The 20,922-nt window shown below is 53.0% G+C and overlaps 1 protein-coding gene across 1 annotated transcript; it reads right to left on the bottom strand.

Moving 5' to 3' along the window:
• Positions 1 to 811: 811 nt before the first annotated feature.
• bcl9l (bcl9 like) lies at positions 812 to 20,269 on the bottom strand. The gene is given in 22 exon segments (XM_048980992.1): positions 812 to 1,408; positions 1,410 to 2,077; positions 2,079 to 2,482; positions 2,485 to 2,505; positions 2,695 to 2,781; positions 2,784 to 2,951; positions 3,067 to 3,430; positions 3,432 to 3,491; positions 3,493 to 3,582; positions 3,584 to 3,762; positions 3,765 to 3,941; positions 3,944 to 4,025; positions 4,027 to 4,172; positions 4,175 to 4,231; positions 4,234 to 4,516; positions 4,519 to 5,427; positions 5,617 to 5,701; positions 5,778 to 5,931; positions 6,721 to 6,846; positions 9,934 to 10,326; positions 10,838 to 10,952; positions 19,536 to 20,269. Coding segments are annotated over 20 exon segments (4,410 nt in total). The 5' UTR covers positions 10,235 to 10,326; positions 10,838 to 10,952; positions 19,536 to 20,269; the 3' UTR covers positions 812 to 1,359.
• Positions 20,270 to 20,922: the final 653 nt, after the last annotated feature.

The raw sequence follows: 20,922 nt of genomic DNA, 5'->3' as shown, positions 1-20,922 counted from the left end.
TAAAATGTTCAGACTTTGATTTTGTTGTACATCTGTTCAATTTTAAAGTTACTATCTGTTTGTTCAAATCTCTTCCCCCTCCATCATCTCTCATGTCATAGGATGGCTTTTTCTTCAAAAAATTCAAGGTGGTTACAAACATCTGAGGGAAAAAAGTGATCAAAATGTTTGACGTGGCCCAAAAGGTGTCACATTATGCAATGACACAAGAAATTTTGTATGTGGTTATATAATATAAAGAGCCTGACAGTTGTTGGCATCGTTTCATACACGTTAATCGACCTGAACTGTTCTTCAGTGCAACGGAACAGGAATCGTATCACACCAAGAGGCCATTGCTGAACATGGCAGTGCTTGCTTTGAGGATTGACCTGACAGGACTGTCGACATTTCCTGGCCATTAAAGACTCAATATATGGAAAGCAAGGTGTTGCCAGAAGTGTAAACGGTACACCATGACATAGCTCAGCGGCGGTAATAAACCGTAGCCGCTGGCTACTGTAATGTGTATTCATGTGATACTGGGCAGGCTATTTTGTCAAACAGCTCTCCTGCCACAGGGCATGTGTGTGCACTCACACACACAGACACAGACACACACAGACACACACAGACACACACACACACACACACACACACACACACACACACACACACACACACACACACATACATACATACATACATACATACATACATACATACATACATACATACATACATACATACATACACACATACATACACACATACACACATACACACACACATACACACATACATACATACAAACTCACACGGCGTCAATGAGCAGAGGACAAAAACTGCTTTAACAGCCTTTTCTCCCCCCTCCCCAGATTTTTAGGCTTCTATTAAAACACAGTTATACAGAACAGTTGCAAACAACCACAAATTGCATCATATATACAGCACCGATATATATATTTATGTATTCTCATTCACAACAGTTTGGTAGCCAGAGGAAAAAATCCAAATAAAGTGAAAATAGATAAAAATTACTATCCGCAGCCTTCTCCTAACTAGCTTCCCCACCAAATTTACTGATCTGTGAAATGTACATATTTTACAGGTATAAAAATGGCTTCACAATGATCTGATTTATTGTTTAGTACCATGTCAAAGGCAATTTCTCATATTACAAATTTTTTTCTTTTTTAAACTTTTTTTTTTTTTTTTTTAAGATGACCCATTTAAGATGAACCATTTTTTTTTCAGTTTTTATCCAAATTAAAAGAGCATTTAAGGACAGCAATACTAATGACACAAGTTGCCATAGTAACATTGATAATACCATAAGGACGTAATAGAGATCAGTTTTTACAGATTGGGGGAGGCGATTCAGAAGGGCATGTTGGCCATGCCACCGTGCCCGTAGCCCAAGGGACTCCAGGGACATGCCACGCTGTCTCAGGGGCTGGGGGCCCATCATCACGGGGCCCTGGGGGGACATCAGCAGCCCCTGAGGTCCATAAGGGTCTCCGGGGACGGACAAGGCTCGCTGCTTGGCCTGCATCATCATGAGGCTCTGCTGATGCTGCTGGGGCGACATCACGCCAGGGTGGGGATGCGGCCCTTGGTGTAGGATGCTGTCGGCCATCATGGCTTGCTGCTGATGGTGGTGATGGTGCTGTTGTGGCTGGGGCATCATGGCTGTCCTGCCCATGCCGTGCCCCGGATGGCAGGCAGGGCCCATGCCCGGCCCGGGTGCCAGGCCCCGCGGCCCACCGGGGGGCATGCCCATGCCCATGCGTATGCCCGGGTGTGACGGGTGGGGTGGCTGCAATTGCTGCTCTGCCATCATATTCTGCAGGCTGGCGATGTGGGGGTTGGATGAGGGGGCACCGGCCAACGCGGGGCCACCCGGGGGGTGCGGCTTCAGGAGCTGGGGGCCCGGAGCTGGCCCCTGGTGTGACTGGGCCTCGCTCTTGGGGAAGTACTGCAGGGTGCTGCTGGGCTTGTCGGCCGGGATGATGCGCGACAGGTCGAACTCGGGGATCCCCGTGGGAGTCGACCGGATGACGTCACTCAGGTCGGGGCTGTCCCCCGCTGGCACGGGGGTGGAAGGCATCCACGGGGTGTGGGGGCCTCTGCTGAGGCAGTCCCTTGCCCAGCAGCTGCAGCTGGTGGTGGGGCAGCACCTCGTCTGGTGGCTGAGGGTACTGTTGCGGCATGCCGGGCCCGGGGGAGTGCAGTGGCCCCTGGGGGGGAGGCTGCATGCGAGAGAAGCCCCCCATGAGGTTCTGCTGGAGCATTGGTGAGACGCTGCAGGGATCCATCCCATCTGGGGGGCCCCCCATCATGCCCGGGGCCATGCCAGGTATGCCCATGGAGCCCGGCGAGTGAAGCAGCGGCCCGGGGGGCTCGTGGGACAGCGGGGGCTGTCCCTGCAGGACCATCGCCATGGGACTCTGGCCTCCACTGGAGGGGCCCATGGAGCTCTGGGAGGCGAGCATCATCTGGAGGACTGGTGGCTTCCCATGCTTCCTGTGGGGAGGGGAATAGCAAGAGAGCTAAGGGTTGGTATCTTTGAATGCACCGAGTAGCCATCCACTTCGAGTAGCGATTACAATGTTTCAGGGGAGGGACAACACAGCCTTATAATAAAACACTTCATATTTAAAATGCGGCGTGTGGGAAAAAAAAGCTGCTTTTTCGAATATGTGATCGGCATACCTGTCATGTTGACGCCAGGCAGTAGGGGGCGATCCGGAAGCATCTCGTCATCGGAAGTGGCGATGGTCTTGATGGCGTCATGGTAAGTGGCGTGGAGCTGGGCATCGCATACTTGGACATCTGGGACATGAGGGACAGGGGATTTTGGGAAGTGGGCACCCCGTCAGGGGAAGAGGTGAACGGCATGCTGGGATTCATGGAGCCGGGCTGACTGATGGGGGTGGAGCTGGTGCTTCTGGGAGGGAGGGAAGGCCCTGCAAGACAGGAGGACGCACAATGTCAGAACGACAGCGTTATCTCACACAAGATCGATTTAGCCCATGAGACGTTTGGTGCCCGGTCACATCTGACCCCCACGGGGTCCTTACCGGTTTTCCGTCGAGCTGCTCCCTCCATTTCCAATGCCCTTGCCACTGGGCGGCCCCCCTGGGCTGGGCATCGTCGTCTTGGGGGAGGCCACCCAAGCGGGGGAGGCGACAGGCATGGCTGGTGATTTCAGACGGCCGGGGGAGCCAGTGGGGGAGCGCAGGCCCAAAGAGGAGGGGCCCATCACCTGGGGGGACTTCATGGAGGAAGACGGGGTTCCCACTCCACTTGTAGCTGGCAGCGGTGGAGGAGGGGGCCCTGTGGCAGACATCTGAGGAGGGGAAGACTTCAGGCTGGGGGCAGAGGGGGAGGGCATGAGGGGAGAGGCCTCCTGGCTGAGGGAGGGAGATTTCAGCTGATGGGGCAGCGGAGGTGGCCGGGGAGCCCATGGGATTGGCGCCGATGGACAGGTCCGAGGGGTGGCGTTGGGCCGAGCTCAGGGCCCCGGGGGCCTGAATTCATGGGCATGTGGCTGAGCCTGGAGCCCCCCATGAGAGGCGGACCCTGGTGTTCGGACCCAAAACATATCTGGACCCACTTCTTGGTGGAGGTATCCACCTACCCCTGGGCCACCTGGGAAGGGCCCCTGATTGGGGTACTGAAGGGGCCCCCCTCTTCCAGGGACCATGCCTTTGCTACCCTGCACGCCGCTGCCCAGCTCCCGGCCGTTCTGTGATGCTCTGATTCGGGAGATTTCCTCGAGCTCAGCATCTCCCCCAGGGTACTGGGACCAGGTCCAGGACCGGCCCGCAGCTTCTGTGCCAGGATCATCTGCTGCATCTGGGGGTTCATGTTCACACTGCCCATCGGTGCATCCACCAAGTCTCTGAGGGGGGGGCCCCCTCCGGCACCTGCACCGCCACCCCCCAAGGGAGAGCCAACATTGCCCTCGAGCTTGCGAAATCCATGGGGTCGCCTCGAGGGGCCGGGCCCCCGCCCATAGCGGGACCAGGGAAGCCCCCCCCCACCCATGCTGTCCAGTATTCTGGGCCCCCCCAGGCCTACCTGCTGCTTGCCCAGCCTCTCCAACTCCATCCTATGCAGCCCTTGCAGTTGCCTCTTCTCCAGCATGCGAAACATCTCCTCCCGGGTCAAGAACCGCTCTGAATGGGCTGGAGGTGGGGCGGAGGCCCACTGAGGCCCCCGGGGGGGTAACACCCTGGGAAAGGCCCCCAGCTCCCACGTTGGGGGGCATGTCTTCAGTCCAGCCCATGCCTGGCCTGGAAGGCCTCTGGTGCCCCATCGCCTCGATAGGCAGCACTCCTCCAGCACCACCTGGGTAGACACCACCACCCCCACCACCAGGTGGCGCTCTGTGCATCTGCCCCAGGAAGCGCAGTGCCCTCGGCCCTTCCTGGTGCATGTCCATCATGCGGCCGCCGCCTCCCGGCCCCATCCCGCCTCCCATCATGGCCGCCGGTGGCCACTGCTGTTCCCCCGGTTTTGCTGTGATAGGGCGGGTGGGGGCCCTCGCATCATGGGCCCCCCCATGCCCGCTTCGGGCATTATCCTGTAGTGGTGGGGGTGCATCTCCTGCTGCCTCCGCTTCTCCTGATAGTACTCCTCTTGCAGCTTCCTCCAGGCCACCTGCTCGGGGGTGAGGCCGTCAGGGCCCAGCAGGCCGCCTACGTCCATGCCAGTGGGTGAGGGAGCCTGGTGATGCAGGGACAGCAGGCCAGCATGGGGCCCCATGGGCGGCTCATCCATGCCAGCATGCTCCAGGCTCTGCGTCTGCGAGATTATGGACTGCAGGGGCTCCTCATATTTGCGCAGGGGCCCCAGGGGGGGCAGGCCGCCGTTATTGCTGGCTGCAGTTAGCGGGGTTGTTAGCGCCATCATTAGGCCCACCGGGGGCGTCGCCGGTGTTTCCATCCGGCCCCGGGGTTCCCCCGGCCCAGCCCCACTGCGCAGGAGCAGCCGCTCGATGTCGCGCAGCGTCTGCAGTGACCGCTCACGATGCTCCAGCTGCTCTTTGGAGAGCCTGTCAGCACCACCCGGTACCCCCACCGGGCCCGGCTCCCGCTGCAGGAGGGATGCCACCGGACTGGGCGACGGGGAGATGCCAGTGGCAGCATGGGGCAGCAGGTTTGGCCCTTCGGGGTCCCCGGGCCTGGGGGTAGCAACGGCACCCGGCCCAGGCTGGTGTGTTCCCGGGCCACCATAGACCCCGGCAGGCCGGCCCTGAGGGAGGTCTTCCTCAGCATTGCCAGAGGAGGTGGGGGTGCTTCCTGACAGCAGGTGACCCCCCGCTCCCCCTCCCACGGAGGCCGGTCGGGGTGTGCCGCTCTGCGATTTGGGTGTGCCAGTCGGGGGGGTGCTGGAGTTTATCTGCTCCGGGAGGGTGGGCAGCTTCACAGGTGGAGGACACTGAGAGAGAGAGAAAGGAGGGAGGGAAAGCAAGAGGATTGGAGAGGGAGGGACAGAGAAAGAGGGAGAGAGATAGAGTAGGGGAGGGAGAGAAAGAGAGAGAGAAGGTGGGCAGGGGCCGGCATTAGTACTGGTTAGTGTGTTCGTACATGAGTGATTACCATGTACCTGCTCCTTAGTGGGACTTACCTTGTCCAGTTTGGCGTGCGGGACATTCTGCTGGTGAAACGTAACGATGGAGTCGACGTGACCATGCATGACGGCGTCCGCCGCACTGAGGGACACAGAGCCACATGGTGACCACAGGACCGAGGGGCTGGTTCCGGCTCTTCCTGAGAGAACGTTCTTACCTGTTAGCCAGGCTGGTGGTGAACACATACACCACCTGCTGGGCGGGTCCTGTCCCCAGTCCCCGCCCCAAAGCAGAGCACCCTGATTCACTGATGGAGCCCATTGGGGGGGGTCCAGTCATGGAATGGGTGGGGCCTGCCACTGAAGGCTCTCCTGGGAAAAAAAAAGTTTTAAAGTAGTTACATTTATATTTACATGAATTCATGTGGCAGATGTTCTTCCCAGAGCAGGCTAAGCCATCACTCAAAGGTCCAACAGCAAAGCACTCTACATATACAACACTTTCAGTAAAACACAGGCTTGATGACATCACTTTTCCTCTCAATACAGACTGCATTCAATACACAAAACGCTTTCATATTTTAATTTGTTCTACAAACCAGCTTTTAATTCCGAGCATTTTTGATAGCTCAATGTTCAGCTCGAGTGACTACGCTTTTCCGTAACTCGGCACTAGATGGAGCCAAAACCCGTAAAAGTAGACAATCTCTATTTGATCTATTTTGACTAATGAAAAGGGGGCTAGTTAATGAGAATTAACAGCCCAAACTCTGTTTTCACTGCCATGGATAATCCCGTCATTAACCTCGCGGTTATATCTAGAGGTTCCCTCCACAGGAGCTTCTTACAGCTGAACTGCAAGGGAAGCCCCTGTGAGATTAGAGAGCTGAACGGTGCGAATCCACTCTGCTGTCATCACTGTCATGCTGTCACCGGGTCTGGCGGCTTCACATGTCGCGAATGCGTTACGATTGGCTGGCTGTTATAATCATGTGACCGTGACAACCATGCAGAGGACTGAGGATACGACACCATGGCTAACACTAAGGACAGGAAGACAGCCGTCTGGCACGACCAATAGGGGAATGCCACTGTGCAGAGCCCCCTAGAACGCACCACACCATAGGTTTTGAGCCCCCTGCCCCAAAAGCCATAACTCACGGTGAGCACCAACGAGCGCTTTGTCCTCGTCATCCTCCGTGTCAGGCCCAGAGCACCACTCGTCCCCACTGTATGGCTGTTTCTTCACCAGGACGCACCGTCGCTTGCTGCGCATGGCGCCCTCTACTGGACAGGTTGTGAATGGACAGATATGGCAGGAGGTTCACTTACAGATTACTGATATACTGTATTTGTTTCCTTCTAAACAAACTTAAGAACACAGGTGTGCCGTTCCAATTTAAACTAGCTGACAACAAGTAAATGAGGTCAGATTGAAGCACAAATAAGCCAAAGCATCATATCACCCTGGACTGAGATTCATTCCATTGCTTTCATGTTGTAATATTTCGTTTTTTAGCTGTGCAGAAAAAACAGGAGAGTCCCTTTCCCACCACCCTAGACCTTCAGATCAAGGCGTGAAACACCATACAGAACAAGAGGCCATACCTGAGAAGGCTGGCCAGCAGGCAGGAAGCAGAGAGACCAGAAGGCATATAACAGGTATATATCAGGTATATAATCACATATGTTTGAGGTATATATCAGGAATATAATCACATATATGTGAGGTATATATTAGGTAATCATGTATGTGTGAGGTATATATCAGGAATATAATCATATATGTTTGAGGTATATATCAGGAATATAATCACATATGTTTGAGGTATATATCAGGAATATAATCATATATGTGAGGTATATATCAGGTATATAATCACAAATGTTTGAGGTATATATAAGGAATATAATCACATATATATGAGGTATATATCAGGAATATAATCACATATGTTTGAGGTATATATCAGGTATATAATCACAAATGTTTGAGGTATATATAAGGAATATAATCACATATATATGAGGTATATATCAGGTAATCACGTATGTGTGAGGTATATATCAAGTATATAATCACGTATGTGTGAGGTATATAATCACATATGTGTGAGGTATATATCAGGTATATAATCATGTGTGTGTGAGGTATATATCAGGCATGTGCGAGGTATATACACCATGAGGTATATCTCACGTATGTCCGAGGTATATATCTGATAGCCCTATACATCACATTCACTATATGGACAAAGGAATTCAATCACTCAAGTCAGGTGTTTCATTCAGATTCATTGCCACAGGTATATAATATCAAGCACCCAGCCATGCAGTCAGGTCTACAAACATTTCTGAAAGAGTGGGTCATTCTGAAGAGCTCAAGGAATTCAGGCATGGCACTGTCATAGGATGCCACCTCTGCAATAAGTCTTCCTTGCTAGATATTCCATGGTCAACTGTAAGTGGTTTACTGCAAAGTGGAAGCGTTTAGGAACAACAGAAACTCAGCCATGAGGTGGCAGACCATGTAAAGTAACACCGTGGGGTCGCTGAGTGCAGAGGAGCATAGTGCGTAAAAGTCGCCAACGCTCTGTTGACTCAATAACTGCAGAGTTCCAAACTTCCTCTGGCATTAGCCCCAGCATAAAAACTGTGAGCTGGGAGCCTCATGGAATGAGATTCCTTGGCTGAGCAGTTGCATGCAAGCCTCACATCACTAAGTGTAATGCCAAGCGTTGGATGGAATGGTGTAAAGCACGCCGCCACTGGACTCTGGCAGTCTGATGGATGAGTCTGTGTTTGGCAAATGGCAGGAGAACTTTACCTGCCTGACTGCATTGTGCCCACTGGAAAGTTTGGTGGGGGAGGGCAATGGGGTAGGCAATGTTGGACATTTCAGATCCAGTTGCTCAACTAGAAACAAAATCTTGGTCTGGATTTGTAGCTTCTGGACCTGAAATGCCCAACACTAGGTGTAGGGTTGTTCTTCAGGGGTTGAGCTAAGCTCCTTAGTTTCAGTGCAGACAACTCTTAATGCTTCAGCATACCAAGTCCATCCATCCATCCATCTTCCAAACCGCTTATCCTACTGGGTCGCGGGGGGTCCAGAGCCTATCCCGGAAGCAATGGGCACGAGGCAGGGAACAACCCAGGATGGGGGGCCAGCCCATCGCAGGGCACACTCACACACCAGTCACTCACACATGCACACCTACGGGCAATTTCAGTAACTCCAATTAGCCTCAGCATGTTTTTGGACTGTGGGGGGAAACCGGAGTACCCGGAGGAAACCCCACAACGACATGGGGAGAACATGCAAACTCCACACACATGTAACCCAGGCGGAGACTCGAACCCGGGTCCCAGAAGTGTGAGGCAACAGTGCTAATCACTGCACCACCATGCCACCCCGCATACCAAGTCATTTTGGACAATTCTATGCTTCCAATTTTGTAGAAACAGTTTGGGGAAGGAAGGCCCTTTTCTGTTCCAGCATGACCGCCCCAGTGCACAAAGCCAGGTCCATAAAAACATGGTTGGGTGAGTTTGGTGTGGAAGAACCTGACTGGCAACAGAGAGCCCTGACCTCAACCCCATCAAACACCTTTGGGGTAGAATGGAGATTGTGAGCCAGGCCTTCACGTCCAGCATCAGTGCTTGACCTCACAAATGCTCTTCTAGATAAATGAGGAAAAATTCTAAGTTCAAAATCTTATGGAAAGCTTCCCCCGGAAGAGTGGCAGCTGTTATAGCTGTAAAGGGGGGGACCAACTTTATATTGATGCCTATGGATTGAGAGCGAGATGTCACACAAAATCCTATAGGTGCAATGGTCAGGCATCCCAATACTTTTGTCCATATAATGTATAATGAAGTATATCAGGGTTAGCTCCAGATTATTTCCCTCTCAATTTGTGAGGGGGTATTCATCTGGGGGGGGCTGTTCTTCATCTTGGTGTGTGTAACCCATCAATACAGATGATTTAGGGGAAAACACCATTTTCTCTCTCTGTGTATACATAAACACCACGTCTCTATCTATCTGTCCATCTATAACGGGAAGGCCTGTGCGCCTCCTTCAGACGTCCTGTGTGTTTGTGCGTGTAGGCAGCAGAAACTGGGTGGTGGTGGCAGGGGGGGGGGGGGGGGGTTGGCTACAGGAAGCCCACGATGAGTCAGGTTCGCCGAAATCTCAATGTCCGCCAGTGGTGCTTGCGGGCGGGTGGCAGCAGCGACGTGTGCGAGGGCAGCCACCCCACGCGCGCACATCAAGCCTCTCAGCAAAAACCCCATTTCGGCATCTGATTTGACACCCCCTCGTCGGCGAGGAGCCGCGGGCGCGGAGTGGCACGGCACGGCACGGCCGCCTACCTTTGGCGTCAGGTTCCAGGATGGGCGTCAGGCCGTCTCTTTGCTCCCCTGGGTCCATAGACATGCTCCTGTCACGTTTAGCCTTGCCCTTTGTGGCCCCCCCTGCACCGGCACTCTTCAGCCCAGAATTCCCCGGGGAGATCTGACTGGCCTTGGCTCCATGGCCCCCCGCCGGCACGCCCTTTGACCCCAGGGCCCCGGCAGGCCCCTGTTGCTGCTGCTGATTTACATTGGGGATCAGGGGCTGGGCACTGCTGTTCACCTGCTTGCCATGACTGGTCAACTTATTGTCGGGGTGCATCTGATTGGCCGGGACCAAGAGTCAAGCCGGTGGCTGCAGGGGTTGTCAAGGGCTGAGCCCCGCTGTGTGGTCTTATCTGCTTAGGGACGCAGCTGAGAAAGCAAACACAGGGCAGAGGGAGTTATGGGGGGGGGGGCTGCCACACTGCAGTATGCCCGTCTGCTATAGCACAGGCCTCATCTATCTTTCCCTCTGGCGATGAGAAAATCAGTCCCAATCAGTCGCCGTGAGATGCATATAAACACGGGCCGCAAGGACAGCTCACTGTGCTTCCTCTCTCGTGAGCCACCGCACAGTGTGGCCTGTCCCCGCCCCCACCCCCCAGCCTCAGCAAAAGGTCAAAGGTCGTGGCTATTAATACAATCCCCCCCCCCCCCAGACAGGGAGGCAGATGACAGTGGTGACATTTCCAGCAGAAAGTCCCAGGGCAGACCTCTTCCCCTTTTTGAGTCTCGTCAGAAGGCCTGGCAAGCTCTCCACGATTACAAATAAACTCTATTAGCTAATTATTGATTAACCCTTCAGTTCTTCTTTATTAAATGTGACTCAAAAAGAAAAACTTAACACATATCAAAATATGGAGGCATAATGACTCCTTTTTACCTGTAAATAAGTCAGCACTGCTCCAGTCACAGCCGTGTTCACGGAGTCTCACCTCACAGAGCCAGGGAGTCAGCGGACATGCTGTCCATGGAGTCTTCATGTAACATGGGCCTTCCTGTGTGGTGGGAGGAGGAGCCGTCAGGGGGGAGACATGGTCAGCGGGAGCACCATCGGGGGGGGGGAGGCACGGTCAGGGGGGAGACATGGTCAGGGGGGAAAGGTGGTCAACAGGAGCATCAACCAGGGTTGGGAGGCACGGTCAGGGGGGAGAGTCAGGGAGGGAGATAGCAACACAGAGTGAATGCAAACTAAATATGATCAAAATTGCTAAATGAGAAGAGGTCTCTCTTTCCACAAGTTAAAGCACTGAGGTTAAGGCAGCATGAAATCTATTACCGATGCTAAAAAAAAAAAAAAAAACAATCAAAAACGTCATGGGATGGAGGCCCCATGATCGGTGAGACCCAAAAAGTACAGAAAGACCCATCCCACCGAAACCTTCATCAGCGCGCCGTTTTAACCACAGCCGGCTGCATTTCGGCTGCAGGGGTGGTGGCGCCAAGAGGGGGGGTGGGCACATCCGTCCAGGCATGCGAGGAAAACAGTCAAATGTTTAATATTCTAATGCCGAGACCGTGAAGAATAAACTGCAAAAGTGCAAAATGGCTTCAATACAGGCAACACAGGCAAAACCAGGTAAGCCGTGAATGCAGGGATCCCCTGCCCCAGCAGCACTGTGAAGGCGTCGGCGGATGCTTATGAGTTTCAACACGACGCAGAGACAAAGCATGACATGTGAAACTCCAGCAATGACACAATCAGCAAGCTGCCAGTTCAAACAGGCCCCCCTTCCAGCCCAGGCTGGAAATTCCTCTGGTATTAAACGGCACCTCTTGCAAAATCGAGCAGACCCCGAGGCGATTTTTATCTCGCACGGTGACGCACAGGTTGAGAAACGCCCCCGCTGTCCGTCTCATCTGCGACGAAACCAACTGGGCCGCTCGCCTCGCTGAGTGATAACGAGTGAACAGCTATCAGTCATTAACCTGGGCTGTACGGCTCTCTGCCTGATTCCGGCATAATCACTCACTTAAAGGGGAGAGAGAGAGAAAGAAAGACTGGAAGAAAAAGAGAGGAAGAGTGCAAAAGCATGAAAGAGATGGTGCTCGTCCTCCTCACAAAGCCAGCCGCCGGGTGAGTGGGCCGTGGCCTTCACAAAGGAAGCGCATGAAAAGTGCGCTGCCAGGCCTTGTGGTTACGAGAAAACAAATGGTCCATTCCAGACAAAAACAAGAAGATAAAAAAAAAAATAGCAAAGTCACTGGGATAAACTCAACACGCAGTGACCAACGTCTGCCAAAACCCGGAAAGAGGACTGCGTTGTTACCAAAAGGACAACGAAAAAAATAATTCCAAAAGCAGGATCCTTCACAGAAAAACAAGAAAGAAGATCATAATCACTGCCACGTGAACCAAAACCAGAATCATTCATGAAAAAAGAGAAAGAGGATCACATTATTACCATGGTGACAAAAAGCAGAATCCTTCACAGAAAAACCAGATAAAAGATTGCATCATTACCACAGAGACCAAAATCGGAATCATTCACACAAAAAACAGAAATACGATCACGACGTTACCATAGGGACAACAAGCGTAATCATTCACACGCAGCCCAGAAATAGGATCATAGCACTATCACAGGGACCAAAACTGGAATCCTTCACACAAAAAGCAAAAAGAGGACAATATTACCACGAGAAACAAAAGCAGGATCCTTCACAGAAAAAAAGAGGATCATATCATTACCACAGGGAGCAAAAGCAGAATCATTCACACAAGAACCAGAAAGAGGATCACATTGCTACCACAGAAACCAAAACCTGAATTTAAACATGTGAAAAAATAATAAAACCATAGGCCACTGTATCATATGTATGTCATTTATTTTATATAGATCATGCTAACTAGTCAAGTGGTTTATGTGGACCACATGTTTGCATGTACGTTTCAAAAGCAGCTTCCTCTTATGACCTGCTTTTACAGATGGACATTTTGTTTAAGCCCCATAAACGGCCCGCACCACATCCTTCACCACTATACCAGGTTAAACTGCTAGCTCAAGGGCAGCACAGTGGAGTTTCTCCTGGGATCTGAGCCAGCAACCTTGAGGTCCACGTCCTTCACACTACACACTCCCAGCTTTCTACAGAAACTGAACGTTGACGAAGCAGGAGCCTCATAACAGGACTCACTTTCCACCTCACTTTCAGTCAGTAATCTGTTGCTTCTGCCCGCTTTCCTTTTGTGTCATGGATAAAGTGATCAAAAGGTCACTACGGGTGAGCCTGCCTCTCCTGGTTTGCCAGACCGTGAGTCAGCAGGAGGTGTAGATGTGCAAGATCTAAATGAAGCCGCAAATGAAGGCATCACAGGCTCACATGCTCCCCAGCTCAGGAACATGCACACTTTCAATTTTTTAATAATACGAGCATATGACACACGCAGGTATTTCTCTGCTAACGGTAAAATCGTGAACAGTGCGCATTACAGCCATCTGTCCTCACGGTGGCACCATGCAGCATGAGGCTCGCAGCCTGTCAATTGGTGGAGACAGATGTGGTGTGGGGGGGGGGGGGGGGACTCACAAGTTTCTGAGCAAATAGAAACAGAGGGTCAGGGCCCTGTGAATAGCAGAAAGGCTGGGGGGGTGGGCTGCGGACAAAATGAGGCGGGATAAACAGTCACATTACGGGGGGCACAGAGGCAGAACAGCGGCCGTCTGCGTCACGTACCAACACCGGGGAAGAAAACGAGATATCTGCGCATTCTAGGGGGTGTACAGAGTGGGGGGGGGGCTAGAGAGACCAGCTTAAGGAGAACGAAGAAGAGTGAACAGAGAGGAAAGGGCAACCAGCCAGGACAGAGACAAAGCGAAACGACGGGTCAGAGCGGCAGGCCCTTTTAATAGGACCGTCATTATATCTGAGAGCTGAGAGTGTGCGTGGCTGCATGGGTGTGCAGCCTGAGGCATGAGCAGGGCCCCCGCTGACCGACGCGCCATTTAACACTGCAGATCTGGGGAGGGGGGGGGGGGGCCTTTCCATGGGGGAAGAGTGGGTTATTTTTAAAAGAAAGAGACAGACAGAGACAGGGAGGCAGGGGGCAAGGTAGAGAGGTGGGGGCATGGAAGACAGAGAGAGAGAGAGAGAGAGGGTAATGGCATGGGGGGGGCAGAAGGGCCAGAGAGAGAGAGAGAGAGAGAGAGAGAGAGAGAGAGAGAGAGAGAGAGAGAGAGAGAGAGAGGGTAATGGCATGGGGGGGGCAGAAGGGCCAGAGAGAGAGAGAGAGAGAGAGAGAGACAGAGAGAGAGAGAGAGAGAGAGACAGGGATGAGCGAGACAAAGAAAGGAGGAGAAGAATAAAGAGACACCCTTAAACAGCTAAACAGAGACAAAAAGACAGGGTGTGTGAGCTCAGTGCAAATACCCCCCAACAGCGACCCCCCCCCCCACACACACACACACACACACACATCCAGACAGGGGAGATCTGAACTAGCTTCACTGAACTGGGGGGCGGGGGTGGGTCACGGGGTTGTACCTCACCCAACACATTTCTGGGAAAACAGCCAAAGTGAGAAAGTGAGCGAGGAAAGGAAAGTACGAACCACAGAGCAAGAAGTCAGGAGACAGTGGGCAGAAGAAAAGAGAAAAGGGTGTGGGAGAAGAGAGAGAGTATAAGAGAGAGAGGAAGGCAGTGAGAGAGAGAGCGAGCGAGCGAGCGAGAGAGAGCGAGTGAGACACCTCACAATGCAGAGAGGGGTGGCAATAGGAAAGGGTAAGAGAGAGAAGGTAGGGCAAGAGGGGATGAAACAGAGAGACGACAAGGTGGGGGACAAGAGAGAGAGAGGACAGGAAAGACAAGAGGAGGAGGACAGCATGGCTGACTCCTGAGAGAGACACGGGCACGAGCAGGGGTGAGCTAGAAAGGGACAGGAGGGAGGGATACAGAGAGCTGTAAGGAAAAAAAAAAACACAGAAGTGTAAGACAGAAGCGTGGTGGAAACATGGTTAATTCAACCCCCCCCCGTCACTGACTCGGGATCCGTGTCTGCCTCCCAGGCTAAAGGTTCTCAGTATCAAATGATTCTTTAATAGCCTACCCCCACAGCACAGCTCACAACACGCCCAGGAGCTCTCAGATCACCAGCAGGATCATGGAGGAGGCCGTGCTCACAGGCCGGGGTGGGGTCCCGTCCTAAAGATCACAATTGGGAACATTAGGGATGCCGTGCTTAGAGTTTGCAGTGGGGTCCCATCCTAATGGTCTCCAGTGAGATCATGGGGGACGCCGTGCTTGGAGCTCGCAGTGGGGTCCCATTCTAATAATCGCCAGTGAGATCACGGGAGACGCTGTGCTTGAAGCTCGCAGTAGGGTCCCATCCTAATGGTCTCCAGTGATCTCACGGGGGAAGCCGTACTTAGAGCTCGCAGTGGGGTCCCATTCTAATAATCGCCAGTGAGATCACGGGAGACGCTGTGCTTGAAGCTCGCAGTAGGGTCCCATCCTAATGGTCTCCAGTGAGATCACGGGAGACGCTGTGCTTGAAGCTCGCAGTAGGGTCCCATCCTAATGGTCTCCAGTGAGATCACGGGGGACGCCGTGCTTGGAGCTCGCAGTGGGGTCCCATCCTAATGGTCACCAGTGAGATCACGGGGGATGCCGTGCTTAGAGCTCACAGTGGGGTCCCATTCTAATAATCGCCAGTGAGATCACGGGAGACGCTGTGCTTGAAGCTCGCAGTAGGGTCCCATCCTAATGGTCTCCAGTGAGATCACAGGGGACGCCGTGCTTGGAGCTCGCAGTGGGGTCCCATCCTAATGGTCTCCAGTGAGATCATCGGGGACGCCGTGCTTGGAGCTCGCAGTGGGGTCCCATCCTAATGGTCACCAGTGAGATCACGGGGGACGCCGTGCTTAGAGCTCGCAGTGGGGCCCAATCCTAATGGTCGCCAGGGAGATCACGGGGGATGCCGTGCTTAGAGCTCGCAGTGGGGTCCCATCCTAATGGTCGCCAGTGAGATCACGGGGGATGCCGTGCTTAGAGCTCGCAGTGGGGTCCCATCCTAATGGTCGCCAGTGAGATCACGGGGGATGCCGTGCTTAAAGCTCGCAGTGGGGTCCCATTCTAATGGTCGCCAGTGAGATCACGGGGGACGCCGTGCTTAGAGCTCGCAGTGGGGTCCCATCCTAATGGTCACAAGGGAGATCACAGGGGAAGCCGTGCTTAGAGCTCGCAGTGGGGTCCCATCCTAATGGTCGCCAGTGAGATCACGGGGGACGCCGTGCTTGGAGCTCGCAGTGGGGTCCCATCCTAATGGTCGCCAGTGAGATCACGGGGGACGCCGTGCTTAGAGCTCGCAGTGGGGTCCCATCCTAATGGTCACCAGGGAGATCATGGGGGACGCCGTGCTTAGAGCTCGCAGTGGGGTCCTATCTTAATGGTCGCCAGTGAGATCATGGGGGACGGCGTGCTTGAAGCTCGCAGTGGGGTCCCATCCTAATGATCGCCAGTGAGATCACGGGGGACGCCGTGATTGGAGCTCGCAGTGGGGTCCCATCCTAATGATCGCCAGTGAGATCACGGGGGACGCTGTGCTTGGAGCTTGCAGTGGGGTCCCATCCTAATGGTCGCCAGTGAGATCACGGGGGACACCCTGCTTAGAGCTCGCAGAGGGATCCTGTCTTAAAGGCAGTGTGTGTGTCTTAGTGGGCTAACCCTCTGTGCCTGTGATCAGAAGGTCGCCGAATCAAGTTGTGGGTCCGTGAGCAAGGCTCGTAAAGTATCAATTATTATTATTATTATTATTATTATTATTATTAAATATCACCAGAGGGATCACGGACAATATTATGCTGACAGCCCATAGTGGGGTCCCATCCTAAAGATCACCAGTAGGACCGAGGGGGAACCATGCTCACAGTCCGCAGCAGGATCCTGTCCAAATGATCACCAGCACCAGAACATGGGGGACGCTGTGGGATGACCAGCGAGATGACAGGTACCGCCATGCACACAAGCCACAGTGGAGTTCCATCCTAAAGATCACCTGTGGGATCAGGGGGGATGCCATAATAACAGACCGTGGGGGGGTCCCATCCTAAATATCACCAGCGGGAATATTGCTCACAGCCTACGCTGGGATCCAGTCCTAAAGATGACCAGCAGGGTGACAGGGCCACCATGCTTACAGCCCACAGCGGGGTCCCATCCTAAAGATCACCAGTGGGATCGGGGGGGAATGTCCTGCTCACAGACCAGGGTAGGCTCCCATCCTAAAGATCACCAGCAGGATAACGGAGGATATTGTGCTCACAGCCCACAATGGGGTCCCGTCCTAAAGATAACAGCACAGGAACACTGCAACACATAATAAATGTAGTTTTCTGTTTATATGCTGGATTTACACGTATTTCAAAATAAAGTCATAAATATAACAACTTTTTAAACAACAGATTTTGGAATGAAGAGATTAACCAGGTTAGCATGTCTGCTACCTTAAGCCCCTCAGGAGCTCCTTTTCGATCCCTGACGATTTCACTTTAAGCCCATTACCATACAGACGTGTATAGCATGCACACAGGAGTGTAACATGCAGGTTTTCCATATGACGGTAACCGGGGTGACTCGGCCCAGGAGAGGCAGCCAAACAGGTGACCGTCACTGGGGACAATTAGGAGCCTCTCTCTGGCAGGATCGGGTTCCAAACCCAACTCTGTGCTAAAAATAAACACACAGGCCTGTCTGGGGTGTAAACTGTGGTGCCGAGGGTGGCCCACACAGTGCAGGAGGTCTAGGGGCAGTCTGGGCACCCATCACCCAAAGAGGTAGCCTAAAGCTCAGATCGACAGAAGCCAAAAAGCACAGGAAACTTTTACAGTGGCAAACGATCTGCTTGTTTGCTGACATTCTCAAGCACTTATGGGTAATATTGTGGGAAACAGAAGTATGATTTGCATGTAGTGTGGACACCCCCTCTGTTTGGTGGTGAGACAGCCTGACAAGGCTATGTGCAAGCTGCAAGAGGTGACTAAGATCAGGACTCGCAGTTCTCTCCCCTAGTTCTTCCTAAACAACTCAAATCGAGAGACGGCCAGCCCTTGCGGACCCCAGCTACCAGCAACTGCCTTCCCCCTCAGTCAGTCCACGTTAATTATCCAACTTACACAGTGCTTTATGCAACAGAGAAACACAACAGCTGAGAAGTGATCCTGGTCCACAAATTCACACATGGCCGAGTCTATGCATTTGCATTCAAGTCTGAAGTAACTACTACATAAAAAAACTTAGTTAAATTGGTTAAAAGTTAGTAACCAACAACTAACAAGATTTTAGCATCATAATTCATCCATCGCAACAATAGCAACTATTTTAAAGACACCGGGCCGAGGGCAGGGCTGACGAAGCAGAAGCCAGCGAGGCTGCTATCAGCGCATTTTCTGCGATTTGATACACTGCTGGTGGACAGGCATAGCATGGGGCATGTCAACCAGCACTTAAAGCCTTAAGTACTGGCCGTGAAACATGAAACACGAAGCTTTACCTTTAAAATACAAACTTAACCCCCAACCTCCGAACCGTATTTTCAGAAGTGGATTAAAACGAGCAGATTCCTTTGAATTCTACAATAACTGAGAGGCAGTTTCGATTCAGAATGTTCAAAAGCATCTTTATAAAGCAGTTCCATGCATTTTTTCCAAAATACACGGACACGGACTTTCCGCAAACGGGTCCAAACAGCCGACCGTTGCACAACCTGGGCATCGGCCTTTTAGCTCACCTGAGTCGAAGATGACGACCGTGGACTACCGTGCTGGGACCGCCCCAGAAAGAGAAGATCAGATTCCTATTGGCTTCCGGTCGCGTCAGTTTGTCCCACCCTAGCCAACGCGGGCGCTGATTGGCCAATCCGCGAAGGGTAAAGGCCGCCGCTGTAACGCAACCGGACCACGGATACGGACCGTGGACGGTCCTATTTCGCCCTTCTTGCGCTGACCTGTGCGTCACACACCCTAATGAAAACCCACCTGCGGTGTCACCCGCTACTACGCCCCGTGTTTACGGCGCTTTAACGTCCCAAATTCTGCACAGAGCAAAGCTCCGTGCGGCTAGCGAGCGGAAACCAGGCGAACCGGGCCGTAGTCCGCAAACCTCGGTTCACACTAATGCCAGCCGCGTTCTCAGCCCCTTTCCAGTCCTGCCCCAGTAGACCGGCTGGTTTAGCCACTTACAGACCCCCCCCCTCCTCTTTCACATCGGCCGGTGCACCGCGTTAGCCTAGCCGCCGGTGTCGGGGGACCGGGACCACGCACGGCCCAGCTAGTTGGAGCACCCCCCCTCCCCCCGGGAGCGGATGGTAACCTGTCAGGGCGCACACGCTGGCCAACATGACCGCTACCCGGAGATCGGCGGAGTGTCGGGGGGGTCACATGGAGAAAGGCCCGATATAGCATCAGTGTAACGATCACCCCCCCTCCCCGGTGCACGGCGTCCCACGATTCACCCTCTTTACTGTCTATTTACCCCGAGTATGGAAATGCACCCATGCACACACCCGGACACATGAGTGTTTACCGCGGCGGCGTGCCGAGCGGATTGCGGCCGCGTACGAGGAACCAGTCCCGGCGTCTTCCTACCTCGTTCCGCGGGTCCAGCGAGGCCGACGTCCCCTCTGGCTCCCGATCGGTAATAAAAACACACTAAAGAAAAAAGGGTGCACCGAGCTCCGACTACGAGAGCTATTCCGCCGCAGATGAGAGCGGAAGACGAGACGACGAGAGTCCGTGGATGGGGACGGGCGCAGGATACGCCGGTCACGGAGAGTCCGCCGCACTCTTCCGGGGGAGGGCAGGGCGCAGTGTCCACCGATCACGGAGAGTCCGCCGCACAGCGCCGGGGGAGGGCAGGGCGCAGGGTCCGCTGGGCACGGAGAGTCAGCCGCTTTCCGCCGACTGCCGCTGGTCCTACTGCGGCTCAGCCTGCCTCCCCAGCAAACTGGTGCTCATGACACGGCTGTCAATATTTCCCTGAAATTTCCGGGGAGAGTCAAAAACGCAGAAGCATACGTACGCATACCCTAGCATGCACACGCAGACGATGTACCACCAATATCAGATTATCAGGGTACAGTACGAGAAAGCGGCAGGTACAGCGGTAAAGGCATTAAGCGCGCTCCATATGGAGTATCCGGACGGGGGGTGCACACGGGTTTCCTTTTGCCTGCTTTTACTGCCAGCGCACCCTTGTTCATGTAGGTAATGTGACAGATGCCCGCATTTACATGGACTACGTGTAAAGGTGCATTAGAGCGCCGGCCAAGGACGCGGTTCATTATGGGCTGAGAGTGACGGTGGTGCTCCCTGCAAAGGGTGCATTTCTGTCGGCCGCGACGAAATGGGAGCCGTATATTGAGTTTCCACGATAACCGAAACGCCGCCCGTTTTCGGGTGTGATGCTCTAACGGCAAGTTAGCAGGCGGAAGGGACATCATATGGTACAATGTCATTCGAGGGGGAAAAAAATACTTTTTCTAGAATCACTATCCTGTGTGACATTTTATAATTTACTGTGAAAATTGCTTGGGGCGGTTAAACTATGTGAATTTTATCGCATCCCTCTCAGGGGATTATTACAAGAGTGTGTCGGTGTTTTATAAAGCAAGGGTGTGCAGGACATCGACAGCAGGTCGCTTCTAGTTTGGCGTGATTTGTGAATAAGTATAGCACTTATTACACAAGACAAGACCCTACTTCCTCTGGACACAGGCAGTCGATAATCAAAATGCAGGTGCTATAGGTACCGGGACGTAGTGCACAAACCATATCTCCAGGGATTAAGTCTTCATTATGGGGTATTTCCGATATAAAGTGCATGGAATAAATCTATTTACCTCTCCCAGAAAGGGAGTAAAAAAGCAAGTGTATGTACTTGGAATGCTTTTCTGTTCTAGCTCTTTGATATGACCTATGTAATTAACACCTACTTAACAAGGATAAAACAGAAAGGACAGACAGAGGATAATTT

The sequence above is a fragment of the Brienomyrus brachyistius genome, chromosome 17 (genome assembly GCF_023856365.1).
Source record: "Brienomyrus brachyistius isolate T26 chromosome 17, BBRACH_0.4, whole genome shotgun sequence".
NCBI classification, from domain to species: Eukaryota; Metazoa; Chordata; class Actinopteri; order Osteoglossiformes; family Mormyridae; genus Brienomyrus; species Brienomyrus brachyistius.
This window is presented reverse-complemented; position numbering and strand designations above follow the sequence as displayed.